The sequence below is a fragment of the Stegostoma tigrinum genome, chromosome 22 (genome assembly GCF_030684315.1).
Source record: "Stegostoma tigrinum isolate sSteTig4 chromosome 22, sSteTig4.hap1, whole genome shotgun sequence".
Taxonomy (NCBI): Eukaryota; Metazoa; Chordata; class Chondrichthyes; order Orectolobiformes; family Stegostomatidae; genus Stegostoma; species Stegostoma tigrinum.
The window spans coordinates 6009197-6035722 of record NC_081375.1 but is presented as its reverse complement, the minus strand read 5'-3'; the positions used below and the strand labels follow the sequence as shown (position 1 = coordinate 6035722).

Genomic DNA, 26526 nt, shown 5'->3' with positions numbered 1-26526 from the left:
ATCTACCAATGTGGAAAATTGCTCAAGTATGTCCTGTATGTAAAAAGCACGACAAATCCAACCCGGCCAATTACCCCCCCATCAGTCGACTCTCGATCATCTGTAAAGTGATGGAAGGTGTCAGTAACATCACTATCGAGCAGCACCTGCTCAGTGACACCCAGTTTGGGTTCCACCTGGGCCACTCAGCTCCTGACCTCATTACAGCCTTGGTTCAAACATGGACAAAAGAACTGAATTCCAGAGGTGAGGTGAGCTTCCCCAGTACTTTCTCCTTAGTAAAAACCAAAAGAACAGCAGATGCTGTAAATCAGGAACAAAAACAAAGCTGCTGGAAAAGCTCAGCTGGTCTGGCAGCATTTGTGGAGGAGAAAACAGTTAACGTTTCAGGTCCAGTGACCCTTCCTCAGAACTGATGGTGGCTGGGAAAACGTCAGTTTATATGCAGAAAATAGGCAGGCGGGTGGGGGAGTAAACGATAGGATAGAACACAGAGAGACAGAGGAAGGCATTGCTAACAATCAGGCTGGGATGGGGACTGTTAGTTTTTCTTCTTCGCTTGTCAACCACAGTTCTCTCATCCTCCTCCTAGTTTGTTTCTTCTTCCTTGGGATGTATTTCTGCTGTGTCTCCTGAATTACCCCCAGAAACTCCTGCCGTTGCTGCCCCACTGTCTTCCCTGCGAGGCTCCCCTTCCAATCAACTCAGGCCAGCTCTTTTCCTCACCCACAGCCTGTTAAAGGCACTCCATAGAAAATACTGGGTAGAAAGCACCTACCTTACATACAGTACCAGCTCAGATTCAAGAAATTCCTCATTGAAGACACTCATGCATCCACCTGAACAACCAGACCAGGTTAAAAGTGTAAAGGAACAACTGAGTAACAAATAGATTCAAACTCCAGCTCTCTCAAATTCAAGAAAGTTTTTTTTTTAAACAGTTAGTTTATTATAGTTACTTGCTTTTACATTCAGGACCAAGACATGATATGAAATCAGTTTTTAAAAAATTAACTTCCGAAGACAATTTGGAATGATTTAATTAGGATGCGTCCATGCAATTTTGGAATGGTTCACTCATAGATCCAGTCTTGGGCACAGTTCTGGTACTCAACCAGCTCCTCAGGTTTGAACCAAAGGCTAATCTCCTTCTTTGCACTTTCTACAGAGTCACTGCCGTGAATGATGTTCCTGCAGAAAGAGAGAGTTCAGTTACTACAACAGCCATCCTCACACATGATCATTGCAACTTGAATGTCAGGAAAGTTATCCTGCTTCCAACAAAAACATTTAGAAACTAGGTTGGATTGAATTTTCACTCATTTCTGTCATAGTTTACAACACTAATCAGTGGGAAGGAGAATCTTCACTTGTTTCAAACTTGACTCCTAACTGCACCAACATGCCGCTTACTTTTCCACATGGAGCAGTGTTAGAAATTTAACTCTGGTTTTACTGTTAAACCCCAGGCTGTTTTTGTACAAGATTCCAGAATTTCAAGTGAGACAAGGAAGAAGTTAGCCTGACAACCTCAGTGAAGTTTTAATGCACAGAAGCCCATTTGGTACATTCAGCAGCACTAGCTGCTTAAATCAGCATCATTACCTGGTATCAGTCTCCTGCTTTATCTGTTTCTCTCCCCCACCGCCCCCCATTCCTTTGTACTTTTTTTTAAACCCAAATTGTCCAATACCCCTTGAATGCCTCAATTAAACCAGCCTCCCCAAACTTCCAGGAAGTAAATTGCAAACCCTAGCTACTTATTTAGTAAAAAGCTCATCACCTTGGCTTCTTTTGCCAATCAAATCTTGTATGTTTTACAACTGGGAACGGTGTCTCTTCATCTATACAGCCCACTCACGATTTAGAGCTTCTCCAAGAGAAACAGGCCCAACTACTTCACTACCTCTATGACCGACACTTCTCATTCCTGGAACTATTCCAGTAAATCACATGTGCAGTCATTAGAATACATTCACAAACTTCCGATGTGGTACCCACAGTTCCACACACTACCCCAGATACAGTCCAATATTCATCAGTTCAACAATATCTCCTTATATTATGCCGAGGACACCGAGGGGGTGTTTCCTGCTCTGGCATCTGTTCCAGCCACCAGAACTCTACTCAGTAGTAAGGGCACGGAATGCCCTGGCTGCAACAGTAATAGACTTGTCAACGTTAAGGGCATTTAAAGGGTCACTGGATAAACTTGTGGATGATAATGGAATAGCATCCGCTAGATGGGCTTCAGAGTGGTTTCACAGGTCAGCACAACAGAGGGCCGAAGGGCCTGTACTGCACTGTAATGTTCTATAAACTACAGCATCTTCCTTTAACAGTCCAGAACAGACTGCAAGCACAACAGTGCCAACTTTCCCCGACTCCCAAGTGTACTCACCTGCCAACTTGAATACAGAAATCACCACGAATGGTGCCAGGCTTGGAATCTGCTGGATTGGTCTCACCCAGCATCACTCTACCAGTCTTCACCACGTTTAGGCCCTCCCACACCTGTACGGAGAATACTAACAAGCATCACAAAAGCCACACAATGTAAAAAGAGGCCATTCAGCCCAATGATCCTGTACCAACCCTGCATCCGATCCAATCTGTACACCACCCCCACCCGACCATTTACCATCACTAACTGGAAGTCACATATTCCAGGATCATCCACAGTTCCTCTCAAAACCCACAAATAAACATCAAAAACCTCATTTAGCTCACTTCCCTCAAACACATTGCCAACTCTACCTCCACCTCAAGACTGTTCAGATTTCTATTCACCGTTCTATCAGCCTCAGACTCCACACACATCACTTTCTACAGAGTCAGCATTGCTCAAACCTTGCCTGGGAGGAGATGTTGACTCAGCCCAAGTCTATGAAAGGCACAGTATCCAGGTCCTCCTCGGCAGAAATCAAAAACTTTTTAACCGGACACAGATCTCTTCTGCTCACTCACCATGGCAACGACAGGTCCAGAACTCATGTACTTGATCAACTTGGGGTAGAAAGGTTTGTCTGAAAGCTCGCAGTAATGCTTTTCAAGTAGATCCTTAGGAGCCTGCAGGGAGACAGAGCAAATTCCAGTCATATTGTGAAATAGAAGTCATAATTAAGTCAATGTAGAGACATGCCTGTCCAGAGAGTGTTTGATGGGACATTCATCAACTGATAATTAACCAGACTGAAATGGTAATGCTAGATTAACAGAGATTGATTTATAGTAGTCCAGAGGCCCAGGAAACACAGGCTCAAACTGTGGGACAAGTTACCAATCCAATTGTCAACTGTGTGTTCATTAATGTCCTTAGGTAACGAAACAGTGATCCTTATCCACTCTAGCATGCAGGTGGCTTCAGACTCTCAGCAATACGCTATAAAATCAGTTTCATTGCAGACAAACAACCAATAATAGCATGGCACCCACCTCCCATGAAAGAATAGATGTGTTAATATTCCATCAATATTTTACAAAGTAACATGAAACTGAGTCTGAATCAGTCAGAAACCAAGACAGTAGCCAATAACTGTCAGGGCCTTGATGGCCAAAAAGAATACAATTAGGTCAAACTTTCATTCCCTCAAATGAAACATTAAAAACTAAGATCATCTAAATATTAATTACAAATGTGGTTTACATTAAGCTCCTGACCTTCATACCTGAAGAAACTTCATGGCAACCAGTTTAAACCCTTTCTGTTCAAAGCGTTTGATGACTTCACCCACAATGCACCTCTGAACTCCATCTGGCTTCACAGCAATGAAGGTTCGTTCCTTGTTGCCAGACATGTTTCTAAGGTGCCACACAGAATGACATTAGTAGAAGGGGGTCTCTGACCCTCAATTATACATGATGCGCTCAGGTATACTCTAACTGAATTTAGTAAGTAACAGACAAAATTAGAACCTGTTGGAAAAATTCAAACATGTGGAGAGAAATCAGAGTTAACGTTTCGGGTCGAGCGACCCATCCTCAGAACAGAAAATTACTGAATAACATTATCCACCGAAGGAGCAGAATCAGAATCAGACACCCAGAGGGATGACAGCACCTCCCTCGCGATAAAGATCTGGCAGAATTCAGAGACCAGTTAGAGGTCAAAGAGCTGGAATACAGGGATTTTCAGGGAGGTTGGAGTCACATTAGAGAGGACCCCCAAGGTTCAAGGGATGGGGGAGAATGTCGTTGTCCAGCCTTATAACACCCAGGGGGAAGAGAGAGAATGTCATTTCCCAGCCTTTTAACACCCGGGGGTGGGGAGGGTGTCATTTCCCAGCCTTTTAACACCCAGGGGTGGGGGGGAAGGGAATGTCATTTCCCAGCCTTTTAACACCCGGGGGTGGGGAGGGTGTCATTTCCCAGCCTTTTAACACCCAGGGGTGGGGGGGGAAGGGAATGTCATTTCCCAGCCTTTTAACACCCAGGGGTGGGGGGGGAAGGGAATGTCATTTCCCAGCCTTTTAACACCCAGGGGTGGGGGGGGAAGGGAATGTCATTTCCCAGCCTTTTAACACCCAGGGGTGGGGGGGAAGGGAATGTCATTTCCCAGCCTTTTAACACCCGGGGGTGGGGAGGGTGTCATTTCCCAGCCTTTTAACACCCAGGGGTGGGGGGGGAAGGGAATGTCATTTCCCAGCCTTTTAACACCCAGGGGTGGGGGGGGGAAGGGAATGTCATTTCCCAGCCTTTTAACACCCGGGGCCCACCATAGCTCCAGTCCAGCAGCCCCTCTGAAAGTTGAGGGCTGGCCAGAGCCTGGCCACCACCCGCATGGGACCCAGCCTCGGCACACTACCGCCCCACCTCCCCCTCAATGGGCCGCGGCCTCAGGGAACATCAGCGCCCGTGAGATCCGCCCAGTAACACCGAGCCCCGGCCACAGCCGGGCCCGCGAAACACAAACTGCGGCGGAGATGGACGGGAGCCGCCCGGGCCCTCCTGCTCCTGCCCGCCCTCTCTTCCTCAGGAGCCGGTCACCTCGGGGTCGCGCTGCCGCAACACCTCACCCTCAGGCTCCAGTCGCCGAAAGGGCGCCGCCCTCCCCGCGCCGCCCTTTTATAAAGTAGCAAACCGGAAACTGGCCTGTGCCATTACCGGCCTAGGTTTTGGAGGGGAGTTGCAAGGATACGGCAATAACATTAACCCAGACAGACAGAAAGAATAAACTCGTGTTTAATTCGAATGATACTGTGACTGGTGGTACCTGTCAAAGTGCCTCAGTAAGTCTTAATTACCAATCCGTGCAAAACCCCCCTCCGCTCAACTGTAGACCGGCCCTGTGCCCTCTCACCCGGAAGGGCTGGCCGTCGGTTTCCACGCGATTGCTAAGGGCCTGCCCTCGGTCCCAGCCCGCGGTGTTTCCTCACGCTCCTGCTCCGGTAACAGGCAGAGAGTGTAACCGGCGGCTGGTGCGGGATGGAGGCCCGGATCAAGAAGCGCAGAGCGGCGGCGGCGGCTCTCGACGAGGAGGCGGCGGCAGCGGCGGCGGCTAGCGAGAAGGAGGAGGAGGCGGTGGAGCGGCGGCTGGAGGAGCTGCTGTTCGGGGGCGAGGAGGCGCTGGTGGAGCGGCTGCAGGTTCGGGGGCAGGCCGCAGGGGACGGGGGCGGTGTGCGGGCAGAGGAGCGGCGGAAGGGCAGAGGGACAGGGGCGGCTGTAGTATCAGAAAATCCCTTCAGTGGGGAAACGGGCCATTCAGCCCATCGAGCCTACACCGACCCTCCCTGTAACCGTGCACAGTGAGGTCTGTTTAGCCCGGCCAGTCCACCACCCTGTGCTCTCAAAGTCAGTCTATTTATTGGAGCTCACAGAATGAAAGGTGATCTTACTGAAGCACATCACCTGCTTGTTCTGCAAATCACTTCATGTCTACACTTGTCGTTCTTGTCCTTTTTATGAGCGGCTACAACTTCTCCGTGTCTGCTGTGTCCGTATCATTTTTAAAACTTTGATCAAATCTCTCAGCATTCTTCTCACCAGGGAGAACAGTGTCCAACCCTCGCTGATGTTCCTCATTCCTGGAAGTTGCTGCTGTGCCGTCTCCAGTGCTTTCACAGCTTCCCCATGAATGCTTCGCCCTTGTCTCTACACTCTACTTCAGCTGAAGTTGAACAAGTGTTTAAGTCAGAATAGACGTAGATAGGCCTTCCCAATGTGAAGGAGTCATGAGTTATCAGGCAGCAGTTTGGAGTTGATGCCGCAATCATTATTGAATAGGAGAGCAGGTTAGAGGGGCTGAATGACAATGCCTGTTCCTCATTGTCACATTCTTTCTCTGTGGGTAGCACTGCTTAAGGATGTCTCTCTGTTTGAGACGATGTTGGCTTGTGTTGGTCTGACAGGGCTTTGTGCTCTTCTGCTTTTTTTTAAAGTGGTGGTGGGTTCTGTGCCATTCATTACAATTCCCTCTCTAGTCTCTCAGGTATTCTTTCTGTCTCCCTCGGTGTATCTTACTCTCTATATCTTAGTTATAAAGCAAAAAGGTCAGGGTAAAGGCCTGTGCCTGAAGTTTCCAGTGTGGCACCATCACTAATTATGTTACTGTATATTAACATGAATTGCATTTAGATGGCACCTATAATATAGTCAAACACCCGAATATACTTCACAGCATGTTTTAGTGGCAGGCCAAAATAAGGAGACACTAGGCAGGTGATCATACTCTTGATCCAAGAGCTATGTGTTAAGCACATTGCAAAGAAAAAAAGAGGTTTTGGGAGGAAATTCCAAAGTCTAGGGCCTAGGAAATTGGAGGTATGTCACATTAGTTACCTTAATGCATAGTAGTATTAGAACAGCTGCAGATATCTCACAGAAGGCAGGAGATTTTAAAGATAGGGAGTGGAGCTAGACGACAGGAGGATATGAAAATTGGGGCATTGCTAGACTGGAAGCCAGTATAGGGTGGTGAGAATGGGTGTTGGAAATAGGACTTGGTGAGAGTCAAGAAGTGGGCAGCTGAACATAGAAAAGTACAGCACAGTACAGGCCCTTCGGCCCATGATGTTGTGCCGTGGAATAATCCTAATCCAAAAATAAAATAACCTAACCTACATTCCCCTCAATTCACTGCTGTCCATGTGCATGTCCAGCAGTCGCTTAAATGTCACTGATGACTCCGTTTCCACGACTACCACTGGTAAACTATTCCATGCGCTCACAACTCTCTGAGTTTTGGATGAGCTAAAGTTGAAAAATTCTAATAAGCATCATAGATAAACTGTTAAGCATTACATGATACAGCCTTGAGAGTGCAGATTGTGACATGCTGAATCTTGGTTCATACTGTTACCATTCACCACTGCGTCTTTATATAGCTTGTCTACTTTGTTTGCACAGCTTGGACAGCAAACAAATTTAGGTAAATCCTTGCTGGACGATGATTCCAGTGACTCTGAGGTGGAAAATGAAGCCAAATCCAATCTTCCTGTATCCAAGAAAGCTGCGTGGGTGGATGAAGAGGATGAAGCAGAAGAACTGTGAGTGAGATTTGTTTTGTTGGGTTAGGGGGAGCTGACTTAGCTGAAATATCTGCATTCTTAATTTCTCTTCTCCAGCACCCCACAGACGTATTTTAAGGTTAGCACCTTCTTGATGTTTTTGATAATGGTTACGTAGTTACATTGGAACAGGAGGCGGCCATTCAATCATTCAAGCCTGTTCCAACATTCAGTCAATTCACTGCTGACCTGTGCATGAATGTTTTAGTCACAGACTCATTTAGTTGTGCTCTGTTGGATAATTTGCACAATTCACACAGTCCAGACATTATTGTAGTTCTTTATTGGGAACTAACTTCTTCTCTAGTCAAAATATTAAACAGATGTTACAGGCATCAGGAGACAAGAATTTAAAGGGCAAAAAAAGGCTAATTATCTTAAAATTGTATTGGCAGTTTCCCATCTATCTTTTCACAAGTTCAAAATTTCACTAGAAGGCATAGGAAAGTGGAGAATCTATAACTTAGAGAAGCAATCAGCAATAAGTATGTCTATGTAATAAATGCAGATGGACACCATCATGTCTTATAGCTGGTCTCCTATTAGTAAGAGACTTTAAACAAGTCGTAGCAGTAGACTTGAAGGTATGAGATACAGGAGAAAACAGTTTCATATTGCACCTTTAGGCATGCCAACTAGATTTAGTCAGTGCACAATAGTATATAGTTACAGAAAAAGAGTATTATTGGACAAGAGAATAGAGAAATGGAAAAGGGGTCTGGACTAGGGGCACATCGGCTGAGCCCCTGACAGACATTAGGAGTTTGAGGAGAATTTGTCAATGATGAATTTAGGGATGTATGTGAAAAAAGAACAGGTGGTAGTGAACATGACAATAGAACATGTGAGGACATAGGTTTAAGGTGAGGATCAAGTGGTTTAAAGTGAATATGAGAGTAATTTTTTTCACCCAGAGGGTGGTAGAAGTGTACAACATGCTGGAGGCAGATACTCTTGCAACATTTGAAAAGCATCTGGATGAGCACTTAAAATATCAGGTAAGTTGTGGACCAAGTGCAGGTAAATGGAATTAGTGTAGTTTGATGTTTGTTGGTCAGCATAGATATGGTGGGCTGAAGGGCCTGTTTATACGCTGTACACGACTCAAGAAAGTCTTTTTAGTAATGGAGTGTCTGAAAAAAATCATGTAGTAATAGAGCCATAGAGCTGTACAGCATGGAAATAGACCTTTGGGTCCAACATGTCCATGCTGACCAGATATTCTAAACTAACGTAGTTCCATTTGCCAGCATTTGGCCCATATTCCTGTAAATCCTTTCTATTCATATGCCCATCCAGATGCCTTTTAAATGTTGTAACTGTACCAGCCTCCACCACTTCCTCTGGCAGCTCCTACCATACACATGCCATCTTCTGAATGAGCTCTAATGTGCAGAGATACTTGAAATAAACAGCAGAGGCAGTCAGCAGTGCAAGTTCATTGCCTGGTCAGACAGCTGTGCAGGTTCACTTCTCCATTTGTTTCATCTCCCACGTGGTCCCTGCCTTGTCTGTCTTCCTCCTTTCTCAAGTGCTGTTGTTTCAATCTCTTTTCTTTTTCCAAAAGTTCCAAAATAATGCCAACAGCTTATGAAACATTAATTACTGCTCCTAGAATTCGAGGCAATCGGCTCCAACACGGAAAATACCTCAAAGGGGCAGCTCTTACAGCCACAATGCCATCTTGGATTACCCAGAATCCTTCCTCTGCTTCACAAAATCTTATATAAACCACGTTGTAAATTATAGTCTTTGCATGGACAAACTATTGAAAAACTCACTGCAAATGATTGCGGGCTACAGTCCATATTCACTATTTTTGGGAAGAATTTTAAGAATACTTCAGTAATGAGTGATTGTACCCAGCTTGTGAAGGCACTACAGTTAGCTTTCTAGTGGTCTTTGTGTTCACTGACATGAATGTGCATTAAGGCTCAGTCTTCAGACAATTTGGCGAGTCTTACAGATTTGTATAAGGCCATTGGAAATAAATTTTAGTCTGGGGGACATTGCATGTTACAGAAGAGAAGTTAAGGAAGATAGAAGGGTCTGGAAAAATTTGTAGTAGATGATGGATGGTAGTAGTAAGTGATGGAGAAACAACAATTTTACAGTATGGCAACCAAACGGGTGTGTTCCTCGAGGTTAATTGGTACTAATTGCACACGTTCATGAACAAATCGTAAAAAGTGATCAGGCGCCATGCACTTCACAGAGATATTTGAGGACAGTTGTGAGGACCAGATTATGGCAGGTGAAGGGCTGACTGAATATGGGGCAAAGTGATATAGAGATGCAGGACAAGGCCATTTTTCCCAGAGTATGTCAACTGAAAATTGGAACAGTGACGTGTATACCAGAATGGGCCAGTGAAAGGAGGGCTGGCTGTGATTGTAGGGAGCACAGGGAAAACCACCACTAAACCCAAAGGCTGCAGGAACAGCACCTCATATTCCACTTGGAAACCCTGCAGCCCAATGGTGTCAATGTGGACTTCACAAGATTCAAAATCTCATCTCCCCTCCCCTCCCCGACCATAACCCAAAACCAGCCCTGCTCATCTCTGCCTCCCTAATCTGTCCTTCCTCCCAGCTATCCCCTTCCTCCCACCTCAAGCCCCTCCCCCACCCACCTACCAGCCTCATCCTGCCTCCTTGACCTGTCCGTCCTCCCTGGACTGACCTATTCCCTCCCTGACTCCCCACCTACACTCAGCTTTACTGGCTTCATCCCCGCCTCTTTGACCTGGCTGTCTCCTCTCCACCTATTTGCTCCATTGTCCATCTTCTATGGCCTCCCCCCACTCTATTTATTTCAAAATCCCCTTCCCCTCCCCCATTTCTGAAGAAGGGTCCAGACCTGAAACGTCAGCTTTCCTGCTCCTCTGATGCTGCTTGGCCTGCTGTGTTCATCCAGCTCTACACCTGGTTATCTTGGATTCTCCAGCATCGGCAGTTGCTATTCTCACCAAATACAAACATTGACTCAAAACACTAGATGAGGGGCAGGAAATAGGATCCATGGATTGGAAAAATGAGTAAAGATGTAGTAAGGTTAAAAAAAGCACATGATCCAAGATCTGAAAGTGGATCTCTAAGTGAATGTGTTGCTGCAGAGTGAAGCAGAACTCAAGCTCTTACTGTCTGATGATATATCTGCTCCCACAATTCACTGGTTTTACGTAATAAATGGAATCCAAGTTTATTGTGAATGGACTTGTGTTTTCTTTCTTTTTGCAGTGTGGATATGACTCATCGATTCCGGAAAGACTTAGTGAAAAGCACCGCGGAGAGGACTCTTAGAATGGGGCAGCTGCAGCAGAGACTAAGGGAACAGTATGTACTAACAGACCAGTTACACTCTCTTCAAATCTCTCTTACTTTCGATGAGTTATTGTCTCCTACTCCCAGGCATTTTGCTTTAATCTGTGAGCAGTGAACTTGTGGCAGTGACCCTGAAAAATGGTAGCTGTTCTATAAATCCTATCCAGTTGAGAGGGGGGAGTTTATAAACTGTCAAGAGGCAGGGGGTCATTGGACACAGGCGGAGGGTGTTTGGGAAGGGAGTGAGACTAATTGGAATCTTTCGATAATTCAACACAAGCTGCTTGTCTAAGTGACCGCCTCCTTTGCTTCATGATCTTTCATACTGTTTCAGTTGAGTCAATTTAAAAGGCTGTCACATTGTACCAGGGGATGGATTCTCTTGTGGAAGTTCAGCTGGGTGACATTTAATAATATATCTATAGAGTGTTGGCTTGATTTCCTGATCTGTGTTTAAGTCATTTTACTCACCTGAGGTAGCGAAGGAACACAGCATTTGCTGCTCTTGATCACCCAAGTGACTGTTGCTGCAGAGTGTGTACATGTATGAGCACCAAGAGAAGTTGGAACAGACTTGGCACTGACCTCTTCAGAGATTTGTTAAACTGCTAAGGGACTGAGGTCAGAAACCATGCATTAAAACTTTTGTCTCAAATTCATTTTAACACAAATAATTGCACTTATACAACCTCATTGCCTTTACAACCTCAGAATGCCCCAAAGTTCTTAGAGAAGTTGAAGCACTTCATGCAGTGTGATCACTGTTCTGATCACAAACCATTTTTAATCTATATGCAGCAAGCTCCCACAAATGATAGTATGACAATGATCAGATAATTTGTATTTATTGGATCAGTCAAAGCATAAGTATTTTACTTAGGATGCCGGGAATAGTGTCAACGAATAAATAGCTTACCTTCAACTCAGGAGATTGGCGAGTACTTGGTTTAAAACTCATCGCCCCTGATTTTGAGCTACAAGAGGGACTCCTACATTGGGAATGTCAACCTAGCATGGGTCTTGCACCCATGACCTTTTGACCTGCAGTGCATGAGATTGGAGGCTGGAATAATGCTTGGTCTCACATGCTGGGGCTTCTTAATGCAACTCTGTTATAGGGAGCAGTCTCCAAGCTGGGGGAAGAAAAGGATAGAGTGGAGTTGGCAGTGTTGGGTTTGTGGAGAATGATCCCAGTTTCTTTGGACCCTCCCCAAATATTACCTCAGCCAGAGGCCTCCTCCTAGCTGCAGGGTGTGTTGGAATGATTCAGCATAACTAGAGAGATTTCCGTTGACCTCTCGTATGAAATCATGTGGAACGTGTTTGGAAACTCAACACAATGAGAGAAATCATTCCTAATTAATGATAGAACTCAAAATGTGAAGCGTGTAATGGTAAGTTGTGGATATGATTTGCCACTTTGACAGAGTTGGTGATGTGAGAGGCACAGTGTACCATCATGTGTTCGTTTGCTGTTGTATCTGATCTCGCTGTGTTCATGGGCAGTTGTTTCTGCAAGTGTGTGAGAACATTGTCAAAGTGGGTGATGTCTGTATGTCTTAAAATGGTTTAATTCCAATTTACATTCACCTTCAGGTTTCAGGCTGCAATGGGTGGAACACCATCCTGGGCAGAGAACAAGGTGAAAAAGAGAAAAAAGGACAAGAAAGATTTGGAGGATGGTAAGCCATTAGAATCTGGACAGATATTGATTGCAAATCCATCAGACAGTTTCTCAATGATTGTATAGCAGCTTGTATAGGACTTGTACAGTTAATGGTCCCTGGGAAGCGTTGTGAGCCAAGGGTTGGAGGTGCACAGTTCCTTGAAAGTGAAGTGGCAGGTAGACAGGGTAGTGAAGAAGGCATTTTGGCAAGCTTGCCTTCATTGGTTAGAGCATTGAGTACGGAAGTTGGGATGCCATGTGTGGCTGTACAGGACATTAATGAAGCCGGCTTTGCAGTACTGCATTACAATTCCGGTTGTCCTTCTATAGGAAGAATGTTGTTAAACTTGAGGGGGTCGAGAAAAGATTTACAAAGATGTTCACCAAACTGGTGGGCTTGACCTGTAGGAAGAGGCTGAATAAGCTGGGGCTTTTCTCCCTGGAACATAAGAGGCTGAGGGGTGAACTTACAGAATTTTATAAAATCATGAGGGGTATGGATAGGGTGAATAGCCAAGCTCCTCTTCCCAGGGTAGGTGATTCCAACACCAGAGGACATAGGTTTAAGGTGAGAGGGAAAAGATGTAAAAGAGACTTGAGGGGCAACTTTTTCACACAGAGGGTGGTGTGTACATGGAATGAGCTGCCAGAGGAAGTGTGGAGGCTGGTACAATTACAGCACTTAAAAGGCATTGGATGGATATATAAATAGGAAGTGTTTGGCGGGATATGGGCCAAAGGCTGACAGATAATACTAGGTCAGATTGGGATGTGTTGTTAGCGGGGATAAGTTGGACTGAAGAGTCTGTTTTTGTTCTGTATGATTCTGGCATTTAAAACAGTTGCCTTAAATGTTAAGGCGTGTATTCCGTGTATTTGCGTAATGAACTTTCTTTTATTTGGTACGTTAGAAAGCGATGAAGATGAAGATTTAATGCAGAAAACTGGCAATTTTGTGACACACTCTGAGTCCCTTCCCAAAGGCTTGTTACAGGTGAGACAATGTTGAAATCAACAGCTGCAATTATCACAGTGCAACCGGTTTATCAGTTTGTGTGTGATGGGGAAGGGGTGTTAATACACGCGTTTTCTGTTTGTCTGTTGTTCCTGAATGCTGAAGATATAAAACAGTGCAGCCATTACTGGCTCCTTATTTCTCAGATGGTCAGAAAAGGTTGCAGCCTTTATCCCAGCCGACCGTGTCAGGGTTTAATAAGGGGATAATGGAAAGGGGAATATGTTATCTTGGGCATGAGAGGGACTGGACTGTTGTGAGCTCCTCCAGTCTTGGTTTAGTGGTCAGCTACTAGAAAATGTGAGAGTGCAGCATTGTTGGAGCTCGCACTGGCAGAACGGCTGTTTGGAGACAGCATTGGAGGCTTCACTTACTTGCGGCACCATATGAAGCATTATCTTTGTGTTGGGGGATCTCTAGCTCTGGGCAGAATAGCTGTCCCCTTCTCGTACTCACCAACGATCACCAACCTTCAAACTCTCTCTCTGTGGGGCTGTGATAGGATCCATGCCAAGGTGCTGCATCAGAACAGGAAGACCCCTCATTACACATAGTTGTAGGAATGTAGCCTGTTAGATGTCTTTCGTATAGAAGGAGGCCAATCGGCCCTCTCTGTTCATGATCTGACTACACTGATCCCACTTTCCAGCTTTTGGCCTATACCCCTGCAGGCTAGATCAACATAAGTAAATATCTAAATATCTTGATTGAATATCTAAATACTGCTTAAGCGTTCCAAGAATTTCTGTCCCAGCCAGCCTCTTAGGCAGCGAGTTCCAAGCTCCCACCAAACTCTGAGTGGAAAAGGTTCTCCTCAGCAGTTCTCTCAGCCTTCCATTTCTTACCCTAAATTTATATCCTGTGGTTACTGACCTCTCTACCAGTCGAAAAACTGCTTTCATATCCCCTCTATCAGTGGCTTTCATAACTTTATTCACCTTTGGGAAGTCACCTCTCAACCTTAGTCGCTTTTAAGGATGACAACCCCAGCGCATCCAATCTTTCCTCTTAGCTCAGATTCTCTGGCCTGGGCAGCATCCTGGTAAATCCAGGGTCTTAACATTCATAATGGAATAATTTCTCTTGTGAGACCCCCTAAGGTGTGTTGCTTCACACTTTACTGGATTTAATTCAAATGTAGGAGCAGTAGGCCATTGAGCCTGTTGATTGGCCTGATCGCTCACTCTAACCTATTCCTGCTGAGAAGGTAGTTTGCAATAATCACAACGTTAGCATTTTGCTTTGAATTGGGACTGGCCGTCACTAAGAAATGGTTTAATTGAATTATATAATGCAGAAGGAGACCAACCTGCCTATCGTGTCAATGCCTGCTCTTTGCCAGCTCTGTTTCCCAGCAAACTTTTACACGTTTCCCTTTCAGATATTTAGCTGATTCCTTTTTGAAAGTTGTTATTCAGTTTGCTTCCACCTCACTTTACAGCCAGTGCACTCCAGATCACGACTTATGACGTAGAAACAGTACTGTCTCACATCAGATGTCAGGCCTGTTATGGTGTGTGTGTACTGGTGGAGTTCTGGCAGTTACTACAGCCTGAGCTGGCTTGTGAGATCAGAGAGCTACTGGCAGCCTGTCAGCAGTTCTGCTGTATGTGCGTGTGACAGCAGCTTAGCTTGACAGCCTCTCTAACTTTCGCCTTGCTTCCTGTGGAGCAGATCTTTGTCTGGACTTGTCAGCTTTCTGCTGTGACGTTACTGAGAGCAGTAATACCGTGCACGGGGAGCACACTGTATCCTGCCTCAATCACCTCAGTGCATTGCAGCAGCTCAAACCCTCCCAGTTGTGACTCTGTAGATTCCAGACCTTTCTGAGCAGGTGATGGTACAGGAGTTAAAGACGTGGATTTAACGAGCACAGTTCTTGTTTATTCAAATCTCTACGTACACACAATTCCATTGAACCAAACAGTTCCATAAACTTCACGGACTCATCACCAGCTTTGCCCTCTTCAATCCCATGGCTTCTTTTTAATGTTATTATTCTTTAGGAGCATTATCTTTATTTAAACAAGTCCTCCAGGCAACATTTTTTCTTTCATTTGTTCATTCATAGATGTGGGTGTCACTGGCCAGGCCACTATTTATTACCCATCCCTCAATACCCAGGTCGCATTTAAATGTCAGATTTTTTACTCTGGGTCTGAGTCACATGTAGACCAGACCAGGTAAGGATGACAGTTTCCTTCCCAAAAGGACATTAGCCAACAAGATAGGCTTTTCACGCAATTGACGATTGTTGTCTAGTGTCTCCTTAAAGCAAGTTAAACAACTCCAACCTGAATGTTGTGAATGAATTTGCCTGGGTATGCCATGATACTGAAATAGTCAAATCACTGTGAACACAAGCTGCTATCAATATAAACAGTCACAAGTTTATTAGGAACATGTTACAATAGCTGTTAATGTTAAACAGTACTATCTCTAATCCTAATTGGCCCGTTAAGCTGACGATACACTTGTGGCTTGTAGTCCTTTGTAGGTTTACACAGTCACTGTCTCTCTGGGTCTGCAAAGCTGCTTTCTCTCTTTCTGTATGGTCAGCTGGTCTCTGCCTGTTGCCATACTGGCCTCTGAAGGCCTTCAGGAGATCCAAGAGACCTCTTTGGGGGGTTTTTCCTGAACTTTCTATTATTTTGGCCAATCGGGAGATATGGTTAATAGGTTGAAGCTTTGCCAATCGTTGGGATGGGTTGTTAGTGTTTGTTTCTTTGTGTAGCAGGACTTGGTGCCTTTCTGTGTGGGCCTTCCTCTTGTTTTAGTGGATAAGTTACAGGGGGTATGTCTGCCCAAGATAACTCTTGTCTCTGATATTGTGATCATGTTATTAGCACCTGGCTGTTGGGTTTGCATTCTGTCTGGAGTGTGCGTTTTCTAACTTAAAGTTTTACTTGGCTAATGTACCCAGCATCCTTTGCTGTTTGGTCAAGTCAGCAATCTATCTGTGTTTTAGCAGCCAGAAGGCTGTTACACAATGGATTCACAGATGTATTAGACACTTATTTCCAGAATTTTATTCAAATTAAAATCCACCATCTGCCATGGCAGGATTTGAACCTGGTTCCCCACAGCATCAATCAGAGGTTGCTATTTTGGGACAGGTTTCACAGTAACAGGAGTGGAAGCCTGGAGATAAACACACTGTGTGGCCTGGGGATGGAAGGAAATGCATAGTGGGTATGTTTTTCCAGTAAATCTCCCAACAGAGGCTGAGGTGCTGTTAATTAAGAAATACGTTGCACCTCTAGAGCATCTTTCATGATGTAGGGATGCCCCAAAGTGGCATCAAAGCATTTTGACATTGTAGCCGCTGTAGTGGAAAGTGAGAGAACCCATTTGAACACAGCAGGACCTCAGAAAGCAAATGAAACAAATATCTAGACAGTTTGTGGCTGAGCATATATGAGCTTGTCAGGGCATGGGGAATCTTTCTTTGCAATGCAGAGAGTGCCGTCTGTTCTGTTCAGCTGAATAGGAAGATGAACCCTTAGTTTAACATCTTATCTGAAAGATAGCTCCACTAACACCACAGTGCTCCTGAGTACTGCACTCCAACGTTGCAGCGCTCCCTCAGCACGGACCCTCCGTCAGTGCGGCGCTCCCTCAGCACGGACCCTCCGTCAGTGCGGCGCTCCCTCAGCACTGACCCTCCGTCAGTGCGGCGCTCCCTCAGCACTGACCCTCCGTCAGTGCGGCGCTCCCTCAGCACTGACCCTCCGTCAGTGCGGCGCTCCCTCAGCACTGACCCTCCGTCAGTGCGGCGCTCCCTCAGCACTGACCCTCCGTCAGTGCGGCACTCCCTCAGCACTGACCCTCCGGCAGTGCGGCATTTGATGAGTATTGATATTGAGAGCAAGAGTCTGGACTTTGTGCTTGGTGTCTTGACTGAAAAATGGAACCTTCTGATCTGGGGATGGGATCCTGCCACTGAGGCATACCATAAGATATAGGAGCAGATATAGGCCGCTTGGCCTATTGAATGTACTTTGCCATTCGATCATGAATGATTTGTTTGCCAGCCCCATTCTCCTGCCTTCTCACTGTAACCTTTCATCTCCTTACTAATCAAGAATCTATCTAGCTCTTTTGTAAATACATTCAATGACTAAGCTTCCATTCCCTTCTGTGGCAGTGATTTCCACAGATTAACCATCCTCTGGCTGAAGAAATTCCTCCTTATCTCAGTTCTAAGGGTTGTCTCCTCACTCTGAGGCTGTGCCCTCTGGTTCTAGTCTCTCCTCATAGTGGAAGCATCTGGTCCACATTCACTCCATCCAGGCCCCTCAGTATTCAGTAAGTTCCAACCAGATTTCTCCCTCATCTTTCTAAACTCCATTGAATACAGACCAAGCATCCTCAGCTGCTTCTCATATGACAAGCACTTCATCATCAGGGTCATTCTTGTAAATCACCTCTGAACCCCCTCCAACATCAGCACATCCTTCTTTAGATATGGAGCCCAAAACTGCTCACAGGATTCCAGATGTGATCTTACCAGTGCCTTATACAACCTCAGCAGTACGTGCCTACTCTTGTATTCTAGCCCTGTTGCCATAAATGCGAAAATTGCATTTGCCTTTCTAACTGACAACTGAGCTTGCATGTTAACCTTGCATGAATCCTGAACTAGGACTCCCAAGTACCTTTGTGCTTCAGGTTTCCAAAGTCTTTCCCCATTTTGACAATATTCAATGCGTCTATTCTTCCTAGCAAAGTGCATAACCTCATACTTTCCCACATTGCATTCCATCTGCCATTTCTTTACCCACTGTTTTTGCCTGTCCAAGTCCTTCTGCAGCTTCTCCCACCACCTTAACATTTCCTGTTCCTCTACTCATCTTTGTTGCATCTGCAAACGTGGCAACAATAACGTCAATTCCTTCATCTAGATTGTTAATGTATAACGTGAATAGTTGTGATCCCAACACTGACCCCTACACAACTCCGTTAGTCACCGGCTGGCATGCTGAAAAAGACCCATTTATCCCCACCCTCAGCCTTCAGCCAGTCAGCCAATCCTCTGTCCATGCCAATACCATGCCATTAACACCAGGGGCTGTTATCTTATTTCACAGCCTCCTGTGCAGCACCTTGTCTAAGGCCTTCTAGAAATCAAATAGATCACATCCACTGGCTGTGCTTTGTCTAACTGTTGCACTGTCGATAACCCTGTGCCTTTGGATTCGCAGTCACGCTGTCTGCAACCAGACAGTCTCATCCATTTGCAAAATATGCCTGTAATCTAATGGAATGTTGGCTAAGTAGAATTGTTTATGAAAGATAACTTGTTTTAGTTAAAATACTGTTAAGATTTGTGATGAATTCCCAACTCTTCAATGGTAAGTATGGGTCAGTGGGTCATTGCTCATTCTGCATGTGATTTCCCTTGTGTAGCAGTATGGAAGTGAACTCAAGGAGGCATGTGCTCAACGAGTATTTAGCTCAGCCTGGAGATGAGTGAGGGACAGTTCAGCTGGTCGCACTGTCCTGGTTGTGGGCAGGTAGATCAGGAGTTCACTATCTGTCACTGGCATTAGGTGATTAAAGCAAAGTGGCTATTGTAATATCATTTCAGAACTCGATGGACTGTGTTGAAGGCTGGTTCCTCGAATGAGTTCTTCATACCTATGGGGTCATGTCCTAATGAAGATGCCACTGAAAGTGAGAATGTGGAGCTAACACCCTGACATGCGTGAGAAGTTAGTTTCTGTGTTCTAACACAGTTTATTGCTTCTTGGTAGATAAAGAATTGTAAAGATGCCAACTACAGCAGACGATCAAGTGCAAAGTTAACAACTACGCAGTTCCATCCAGCTGCTCAAGTAATACTGACTGCTGGGCTTGATCAGTCCATCTCACTCTTTCAGGTAGGCTTTTCAATTCTGCCAATGTATTATTAATACTAAACATTTTATCCTGTGCCCTTTTGTGCAAGCCTAGAGTGCTAATAGTGTTTCTGGCCCATGAGCCAGACTGATTCAGATGAGGTAGCAACCAATTTTCATTCCACTTCAGGTCGATGAAAAGACAAACCCCAAGATTCAGAGTATTCACCTGGAGCACTTTCCTGTGTTCAGAGCTCGCTTCAGTGCAGATGGAGAGCAGGTTATTGCTACAGGCATCCAAAACAAGATGTTCTACATGTACAATATGATGGCTGGGAAAATCATTCCTGTCTACAATGTCCCAGGTGAGAATTCCTGCGCTTCTAAAACGATATTTCCTAGAGCGTTCAGTCTCCTTGAATAGTTGGCAAGAATTTTGACACATTGACAATCAGAAGCCAGCAGTAATGATTGAACTCTTGAGGATTTTACTTTTACAGAAATCTGCAGCCTGGAAGAATGGGTTTAAAACACAGGAGAGGGAGAAACTGAGCAATGGCTAGGGAAGATTGATTGAACTGGGGAGTGGGGGTGGTGTTGAAGCAAATGTGTTAAGAGTTTTAAAGAGGTATGTGAAGGCAGAGAATGCGGCAGAACATCAAATAGAATTTGGAGCGTCCCAAAGAGGGAGGTGTAGCGAGATAAAAACCAATCTCTGGAGCAGGAGAGGATGAGAACAGAAAACCAGTGAAGGCTGCAGTGAAAAATAAACTTCAAAAGAAGGCTAAATTAGAAATGTGAAGAATAAGAAACTATTTCTCAGCATTATTCCATTGCATGGCTATGTGCAGAATAGTGAATAATACTGAGTTTTGTTTCCATGATCTCACTTTTTTTTTTCTGAATCAGCTCACTTCACAAAGAAAGATAAGCTTCTTGACACTGGCCTCTGTGGAATGGAGGGCATCTCATCAGTCTTGTGCTACAGTGTTAGGGGACGAAGTGTCTGACCTGCTGTTGTAAAAGAATTGCTCATACATCAAGGTTGGAGAGTAATTTTAAAATTCAGGGATCCTGAGTATCGCTGTTATCTGAGCTCCCTGACTATTTCAAGAGAAGTCAAGCAGCTGCCTGTTACACTCAAGTGTTTCTCTGTTTCACAGCGACAGAAAGACATATCTGTAACTTTTTTTATTCATTCAGAAGGTGTGGGCATAGTTTGCTAGGCCAGCACTTAAAGCCCATCCATAATTGCCCAGAAGGAAGAGTCAACCACATGTAGGCTAGGCCAGGTAAGGACTGCAGTTTCCTCCTTGAGGACCAGGTGAACCAGATGCCTTTTACCAGCAATCGACAATGGTCATCATTAGACTTTCAATTCCAGATGTTTATTGAATTAATTTATTAAATTTCAAATTCAGGATTCAAACTGACAACATTACCTGGGTCTCTGGATTAGGAGTCTAGTGATAATGCTAGGTGATAGACTATCTCCTCCGCTGGCATGTTAGAAAATTTCAACAGATCCCAGGAGTTGCCAACCTGGGACCCTCAGCAAGTCTGACAGCATCTGTGGAGAGAGACAGAAAAACCGAGAGGTCTTCAAGCACGGAAATGCTGACTGTGTTCTCTCTACAAGTACTGCCTGACCTGCTGAGCATTTCAGATATCCATCATCTGCAATATTTACTCCAATTTTTCACCAGGCAGGGCTGCTTTTCCTGGATTCTCATGCTATACTCTTGTCTCTGAAACCGCGTTTTGATTTTTGTGTTTGTAGGGTTGGAGGAAAGGAAAGTTAAAGTGTTTGAAGTTTCACCAGATGGCTTATTTCTGCTGCTTCTTGGGACCTCTGGGTATCTGCACCTTCTCTCCATGAAGGTAAGTTGCAAAGGATCAACTCTGTAATCTACTGGGTCTGTGTAAACCAGAATCCAATAGAAATCACTAACCAGCTACTAATTTGGTTATGGTGACATTATTTTAGTCACTAACTTCAACAGAAAACAACAAGTTGCGTCTCTGTAGTGCCTTTAACAGAATTGTACTCCAACACAATCTTCAACTTCATGGACCAGCATATCCCCCACTCTACCATTACTGTCAACCCTGGGGTAATGGAGAGTGCAGGAGGCCATGCAAGGCGCAGCACCAGGCATATTGAAAAATAAATGTGAACCTTCGAAACAGGATTGCCTGTGTGCTAAACGGCATAAGCAGCAAGTGATAGACAGATCTAAGTGAATCCACAACCAATGGATCAAATCTAAACTCTGCACTTCTGCCACATCCGGTTGTGTACTGTGTTGTCCAATTAAACAGCTCACTGGAGGAGGAGGAGGATCCACAAATATCTCCATCCTCAATGATGGGAGAGTCGAGCACGTCAGTGCTGAAGATAAGACCAAAACATTCACGGCAATCTTTAGCCAGTTGTGCCAAGTGGATGAACCATCATGGCCTCCCCCAGCAGTCCCAGCATCACAGATACCAGACTTCAACAAATTTGATTCAGGTGATATAAAGAAATGGTTGGCGGCTTTGGATACTGCAAAGGCTATCAGCCCTTACAACATTTTGACAATAGTACTGACTCTCGACCATCAGTGAAGTGATGGAAGGTGTCATTAACAGTGTTACTGAGCAGCACCTGCTCGGTGATGCCTGGTTTGGGTTCACCAGGGCCACTCAGCTCCTGACTTCGTTACAGCATTGGTTCAAAAATGGACAAAAGAGCTGAATTCCAGAGGTCAGGCGAGAGTGACAGCTCTTGACATCGGAGCTGCATTTGACAAAACGTGCATCAAGGCCCCCCTTCCCCCGACCCATGGAAACCAACAGTCAACTATCATTACGGACGAACTCTCTTTTGGTTGGGGTCATGAAGAAAGATGACATAAAGAAAGATGGTCATGGTTGTTGGAAGGAGGTCAGTTATCTCAGCTCCAGGACATCTCTGCAGGAGTTCCTCAGGGTAGTGTCCTAGGCCCGACTGTCTTCAGCTGCTTCAACTTCACCTTCCCTCCATAATAAGGTCAAAAGTGAGACATGGGAACGTTCACTGACAGTTACACAATATTCAGTACTATTTGTGAATTTGCAGACAATGAAGCAGTCTGTGTTCAAATGCAACAAGACCTAAACAATAGTCAGGCCAAGTGCCAGGCAGTGACTGTCTTCAACATGAGAGAATCTATGTATTGCCCCTTGACAGGCAATATCACAATCTCTGCTGATTCCCACACAATTCACACCCTGTGTTTACCATTGGCCAAAAACTGATCTGGACTGCTGTGATGGAATACAGTTCAGTTGCATGGATGAGTGTAGCTCCAAGAATAGTCAAAAAGTTTGACACCATTCAGGACAAAGCAGCCAGCTAATTGTCACCGCATCCACACTCACTTCCACCATTCCACCTCTTTAGCAGCAGCGCATACTATCTACAAGGTGCTCTGCAGATGTTCACTATGGGTCCTCAGACAGCACCTTCCAACCCCCACAACCACTTCCATCTAGAAGGACAAAGGCAGCAGATACATGGGAACACAGCCCCCTGCAAGTTCCCCGCCGAGCCACTCACCATCCTGACTTGGAAATGTATCACTGTTCTTTCACTGTCACAGAGTTAAAGTCCTGGAACTCTGTCCCTAGCAGCATTGTGGGTCTACTTGTGGCACGTGGATTGCAGCAGCTCAAGAAGACAGATCACCACCACCTTCTTAAGTGACCTGCGAGGCAGAACTGTCAGCTCACACCCCATGAGTTAATTAATAAAAATATCTCAAGGCCCTCCGTGGGACTGGTGTAGAACAAAATCTGATTCCAAACTGCAAGAAGAGATGAAAGTTTAGTCAAGAGATAATGTTTACGAAAATCCGCCAAGGGCAAAAGAACAGTAAAGAAGCAGAGAGATGTAGGGAAAGAACCCCAGACCTTTGGGGTCCAGACAGCTGAATTCCCAGTCATGATGGATTGATTCCATCCACCCAGAGGGTACTTGGGAGGACAGAATTAGAGGAGCATAGGAATCTTTGCATAAACTTGTAATCAAAGAAATTTTATATATTTTTGTCAAACAAATGCCACCCTTCAGTGACAGCCTGCAAAACCTGTCTCTTCAGCAAAGTTTAAAATTCTGGCTAAAGTTTGAGATATTTCCCACTTGAGTAGAACTTCCAACTGTCCATCAGTTAGTGCAAGCAGTTCTCTGACTTTATTACTACGATTGCTGAGCCTGTGAACGGAGACATTCTGCTTTTTGAGCCATCATTTTTACCAAGCACCGCACAAAAAGGTTACAAGTTTGTGTGTGTTCACCGTGTGAATGTGGATGAAGAAATTGTGCCCTGTAACTCTGGGAATACTCAGAGGGATGGTCTGCACTGCTGACAGGACAAGTTAATTAGTTTTCAACACTGTCTTGTTCATTATGCACATGGTTACTGAGATGAAATTGCAGTGTTGTTATTTTGATCTGAAAACTACAGGTCATCTGTCACATCAGATATGTGCTGCCTGGGAATTAGTACAGCTTAAATTTTTCATGCCAGCACAAATGCATTTCTGAATGCCTACCGGAGGTGTATTAATGCTGAGGGCGAGGACAGTGACCTAGTGGTATTATCGCTGGACTGTTAATCCAGAGACCCAGATAATGTTCTGGGGATCCAGATTCGAATCCTGCTAAGGTAGATGGTGGAATTTGAATTCAACAAAAAAATCCAGAATTAAGAGAACGTGGATCCGTTCTTGATTATTGGAAAAACCTATCTAGTTCACTAATGTGTTTAGGGAAGGAAACTGCCATCCTTACATGGTCTGGCCTACATGTGACTCCAGACTGACAGCAGTGTGGTCAACTCTGAGCTGCCCTCTGGGCAATTAGGGATGGGCAATAAATTGCTGCTCAGCCAGCAATGCCCTCATCCCATTAATGAATAAAGGAAAACAAAAATGGTTTTCGGCTGTCCTTGATTTTTGGTGTTTCTGTTTTGTACATTTATGGTCTGTAACACAAAGGGAAATCCTTGTAGTGCTGTACTTATGATCTAACTCTAGCTTCACTGAAATAAGGAGAAATTTCTTCAACCAGCCAGCAGTGCACCTGTGGAATTCTGCCGCAGAAAACAGTTGATGCAAAAACATTGTGTGATTTCAAGATGGAGTTGGATATAGCAGCTGGGGCTAAAGGGATCAAAGAATATGGGGGAAAGCAGGAAAAGACTTCCCTCTAACCCTCCCACGCAGACACACAGCATTTCCCCAGAAGAGTGAGGCTGAGTTTGGGACTACAGAATTGTCAGTATGTCTCAGAGCTCTGAGATCTGGCAGGCAAATGCTGGTCACTAGGAAAGGTGGAAAACCTCATCTGACTGGCCACTTCTCATGTGCGGACCAGAGCGTTGCATGAAAGGCTGCTTGGCTGCAGAGGCATCACGTGCTACAGGAGCACAGCTACGCGTGCTGGTCGTGCATATTTCCAGCTCTCTTAACAGTCCGAGCTCAATAACCCCGACAGATTTCCCCTTGCCCATCTCGGTGACGGAAGCTTGGAGGAGTGAATGAACTGATGTAAAGGATTATAATCTCCGTCCCCACCTACCAAGAATGAGTTTACCCTTTTCTCCCAGGCATCGACCAAGGTTTGGTTCTTGCTTGTGAGTCATCGCAACCTGCACATTCACCCTTTGAACTGACCTGCTACTCCACATTTCGTGGGACAGTAAATACTTTTGTTTATTTGATAGCCTAACATTTAATGTCTATCAATGTTCCTCCTGCAGACTAAGGAATTGGTGGGTAGTATGAAAATTAATGGAAAGGCAGTCGCAGCCACTTTCTCTCCCGATGGGAGCACAATCTACACACACTCTGGTAAGCAGACATTCTACTTTTGGATTTGGTAATAAGATAGGGTGTAGGACAGAGACTGTGAGATTGGTAATGGGCTGGGGATTAAACAAGGGTGTTGGGAATGTAGTGCGTAACCCATTTACCAATTAAGCAATTAGAACAGATGACGGTAGTTTTTCCATATGAAAATGGAAGGGTTGTCCTCTGATATGCAAATGGTCTATGTTGAAACTGGTCCTACTTCCCTGTTTTCTCATCATCATCCACAATAGTCACAACTCTTGTGGTTTTTGAATGCTGTGCTGTAACTGTGCAGTGAATATAACTATGGCTCTCATTGAATGGTAAACAGGCTCTCCTGCCCCAAATTCTATTCCTTACCATTTTATCCCAATCCCTATCCCTATCCCTTACCAGTTCACTCTCAGTTGATATACCTGTATCCTATTCTTACCAGGTGTACAGCTCTTTCTTGGTGTGATGTTAAGAGTAAAATTCACCTGACACTGATTGGACAAACAAGAATGTTGTCCAACTGAATCAATTTTCTTTGGATTTTCCATATCTTTTTGTTTGAGACCCCTTTCACTTGTCTGAGGTGTCAGGTTCCACAGAGCACTGTAAATGTGACCAGCTTATTGAGTACTAACAAAAGAGCTCTGGTTTACCTGGTCCATTGACCTGCCCCTGAATAAGTGTAATGAATCGCTGAGTTACAGCATTTGTTTTTAGCTGGTGCTCATGCTGGGTGGGGGCAGTTCAGGGTCGTGCATTCTCTAGTTTTTAACGGTCTTCATCCTTTTATGCTATTGTTCCAGATGAAGGGGAGGTTTATGTTTGGGATGTGAAGAGTAGGAAGTGTCTGACCAGATTCATCGATGAAGGCTGCCTGAGAGGAATGCGTATTGCTGTCTCCCGGAATGGGCAGTACGTGGCTTGTGGGTAAGTGGCACACTGTCCTGACAGTTTCTGAAGGATAAAACAAAAGTGCAGTACAACCTTTCCCACAGTTGTCAGTCCTTATCTTTCCAAGGTTTTTAAAGGTGTTCTCCTTGTGTTCGGTGTTAGGCTGTCCTGCTGACTCAATTTCTCCAGATAACAAAGTGTGGAGCTGGATGAACACAGCAGGTCAAGCAGCATCTTAGGAGCACAAAAGCTGACGTTTCGGGCCTAGGCCCAAAATGTCAGCTTTTGTGCTTCTCAGATGCTGCTTGCCCTGCTGTGTTCATCCAGCTCCACACTTTGTTATCTCAGATTCTCCAACATCTGCAGCTTCCCATTATCTCTGATTCAATTTCTCCAGAATTTGACTGAGGGTCAT

At 44.9% G+C, this 26526-nt stretch overlaps 2 protein-coding genes across 5 annotated transcripts in view; one reads left to right on the top strand and one right to left on the bottom strand.

The window, feature by feature from the left end:
* Positions 1-910: 910 nt before the first annotated feature.
* LOC125463533 (nucleoside diphosphate kinase) lies at positions 911-5075 on the bottom strand. 2 transcript variants are annotated; one of them, XM_048554876.2, is made up of 5 exons: positions 5016-5075; positions 3669-3801; positions 2968-3069; positions 2402-2514; positions 911-1191 (listed from the first exon to the last, which is right to left on the bottom strand). In XM_048554876.2, exons 2-5 carry the CDS (start codon positions 3795-3797, stop codon positions 1074-1076), a joined length of 462 nt encoding a protein of 153 aa, XP_048410833.1. In that variant the 5' UTR covers positions 3798-3801; positions 5016-5075; the 3' UTR covers positions 911-1073. The 2 variants fall into 2 exon arrangements, with proteins under 2 accessions (XP_048410833.1, XP_048410834.1); XM_048554877.1 differs by having other exon boundaries at positions 4987-5067.
* A 222-nt stretch (positions 5076-5297) lies between these two features.
* The window catches only part of utp18 (UTP18 small subunit processome component), a 32359-nt gene continuing 11130 nt past the window's right edge, over positions 5298-26526 (top strand). For all 3 annotated transcript variants that reach the window (XM_048554874.2, XM_048554873.2, XM_048554872.2), the window contains exons 1-10: positions 5298-5583; positions 7345-7484; positions 10745-10840; positions 12425-12510; positions 13406-13488; positions 19266-19391; positions 19540-19714; positions 21130-21230; positions 25136-25226; positions 26024-26147. In XM_048554874.2, the coding sequence (XP_048410831.2) occupies positions 5425-5583; positions 7345-7484; positions 10745-10840; positions 12425-12510; positions 13406-13488; positions 19266-19391; positions 19540-19714; positions 21130-21230; positions 25136-25226; positions 26024-26147 (1181 nt within the window). In that variant the 5' untranslated portion in view covers positions 5298-5424. The remainder of the gene's footprint in view (positions 5584-7344; positions 7485-10744; positions 10841-12424; positions 12511-13405; positions 13489-19265; positions 19392-19539; positions 19715-21129; positions 21231-25135; positions 25227-26023; positions 26148-26526) is intronic.

Bases quoted from the DNA above. Each gene is read 5' to 3' on its own strand.
- LOC125463533 (XM_048554876.2), bottom strand. From the start codon at position 3,797: ATGTCTGGCAACAAGGAACGAACCTTCATTGCTGTGAAGCCAGATGGA. The intron at 3,070-3,668 runs GTATGAAGGTCA...GTCTCCCTGCAG, and splicing joins TTGCCATGAAGTTTCTTCAG to GCTCCTAAGGATCTACTTGA. The intron at 1,192-2,401 runs GTGAGTACACTT...CTCTTTCTGCAG, and splicing joins TTCTGTATTCAAGTTGGCAG to GAACATCATTCACGGCAGTG.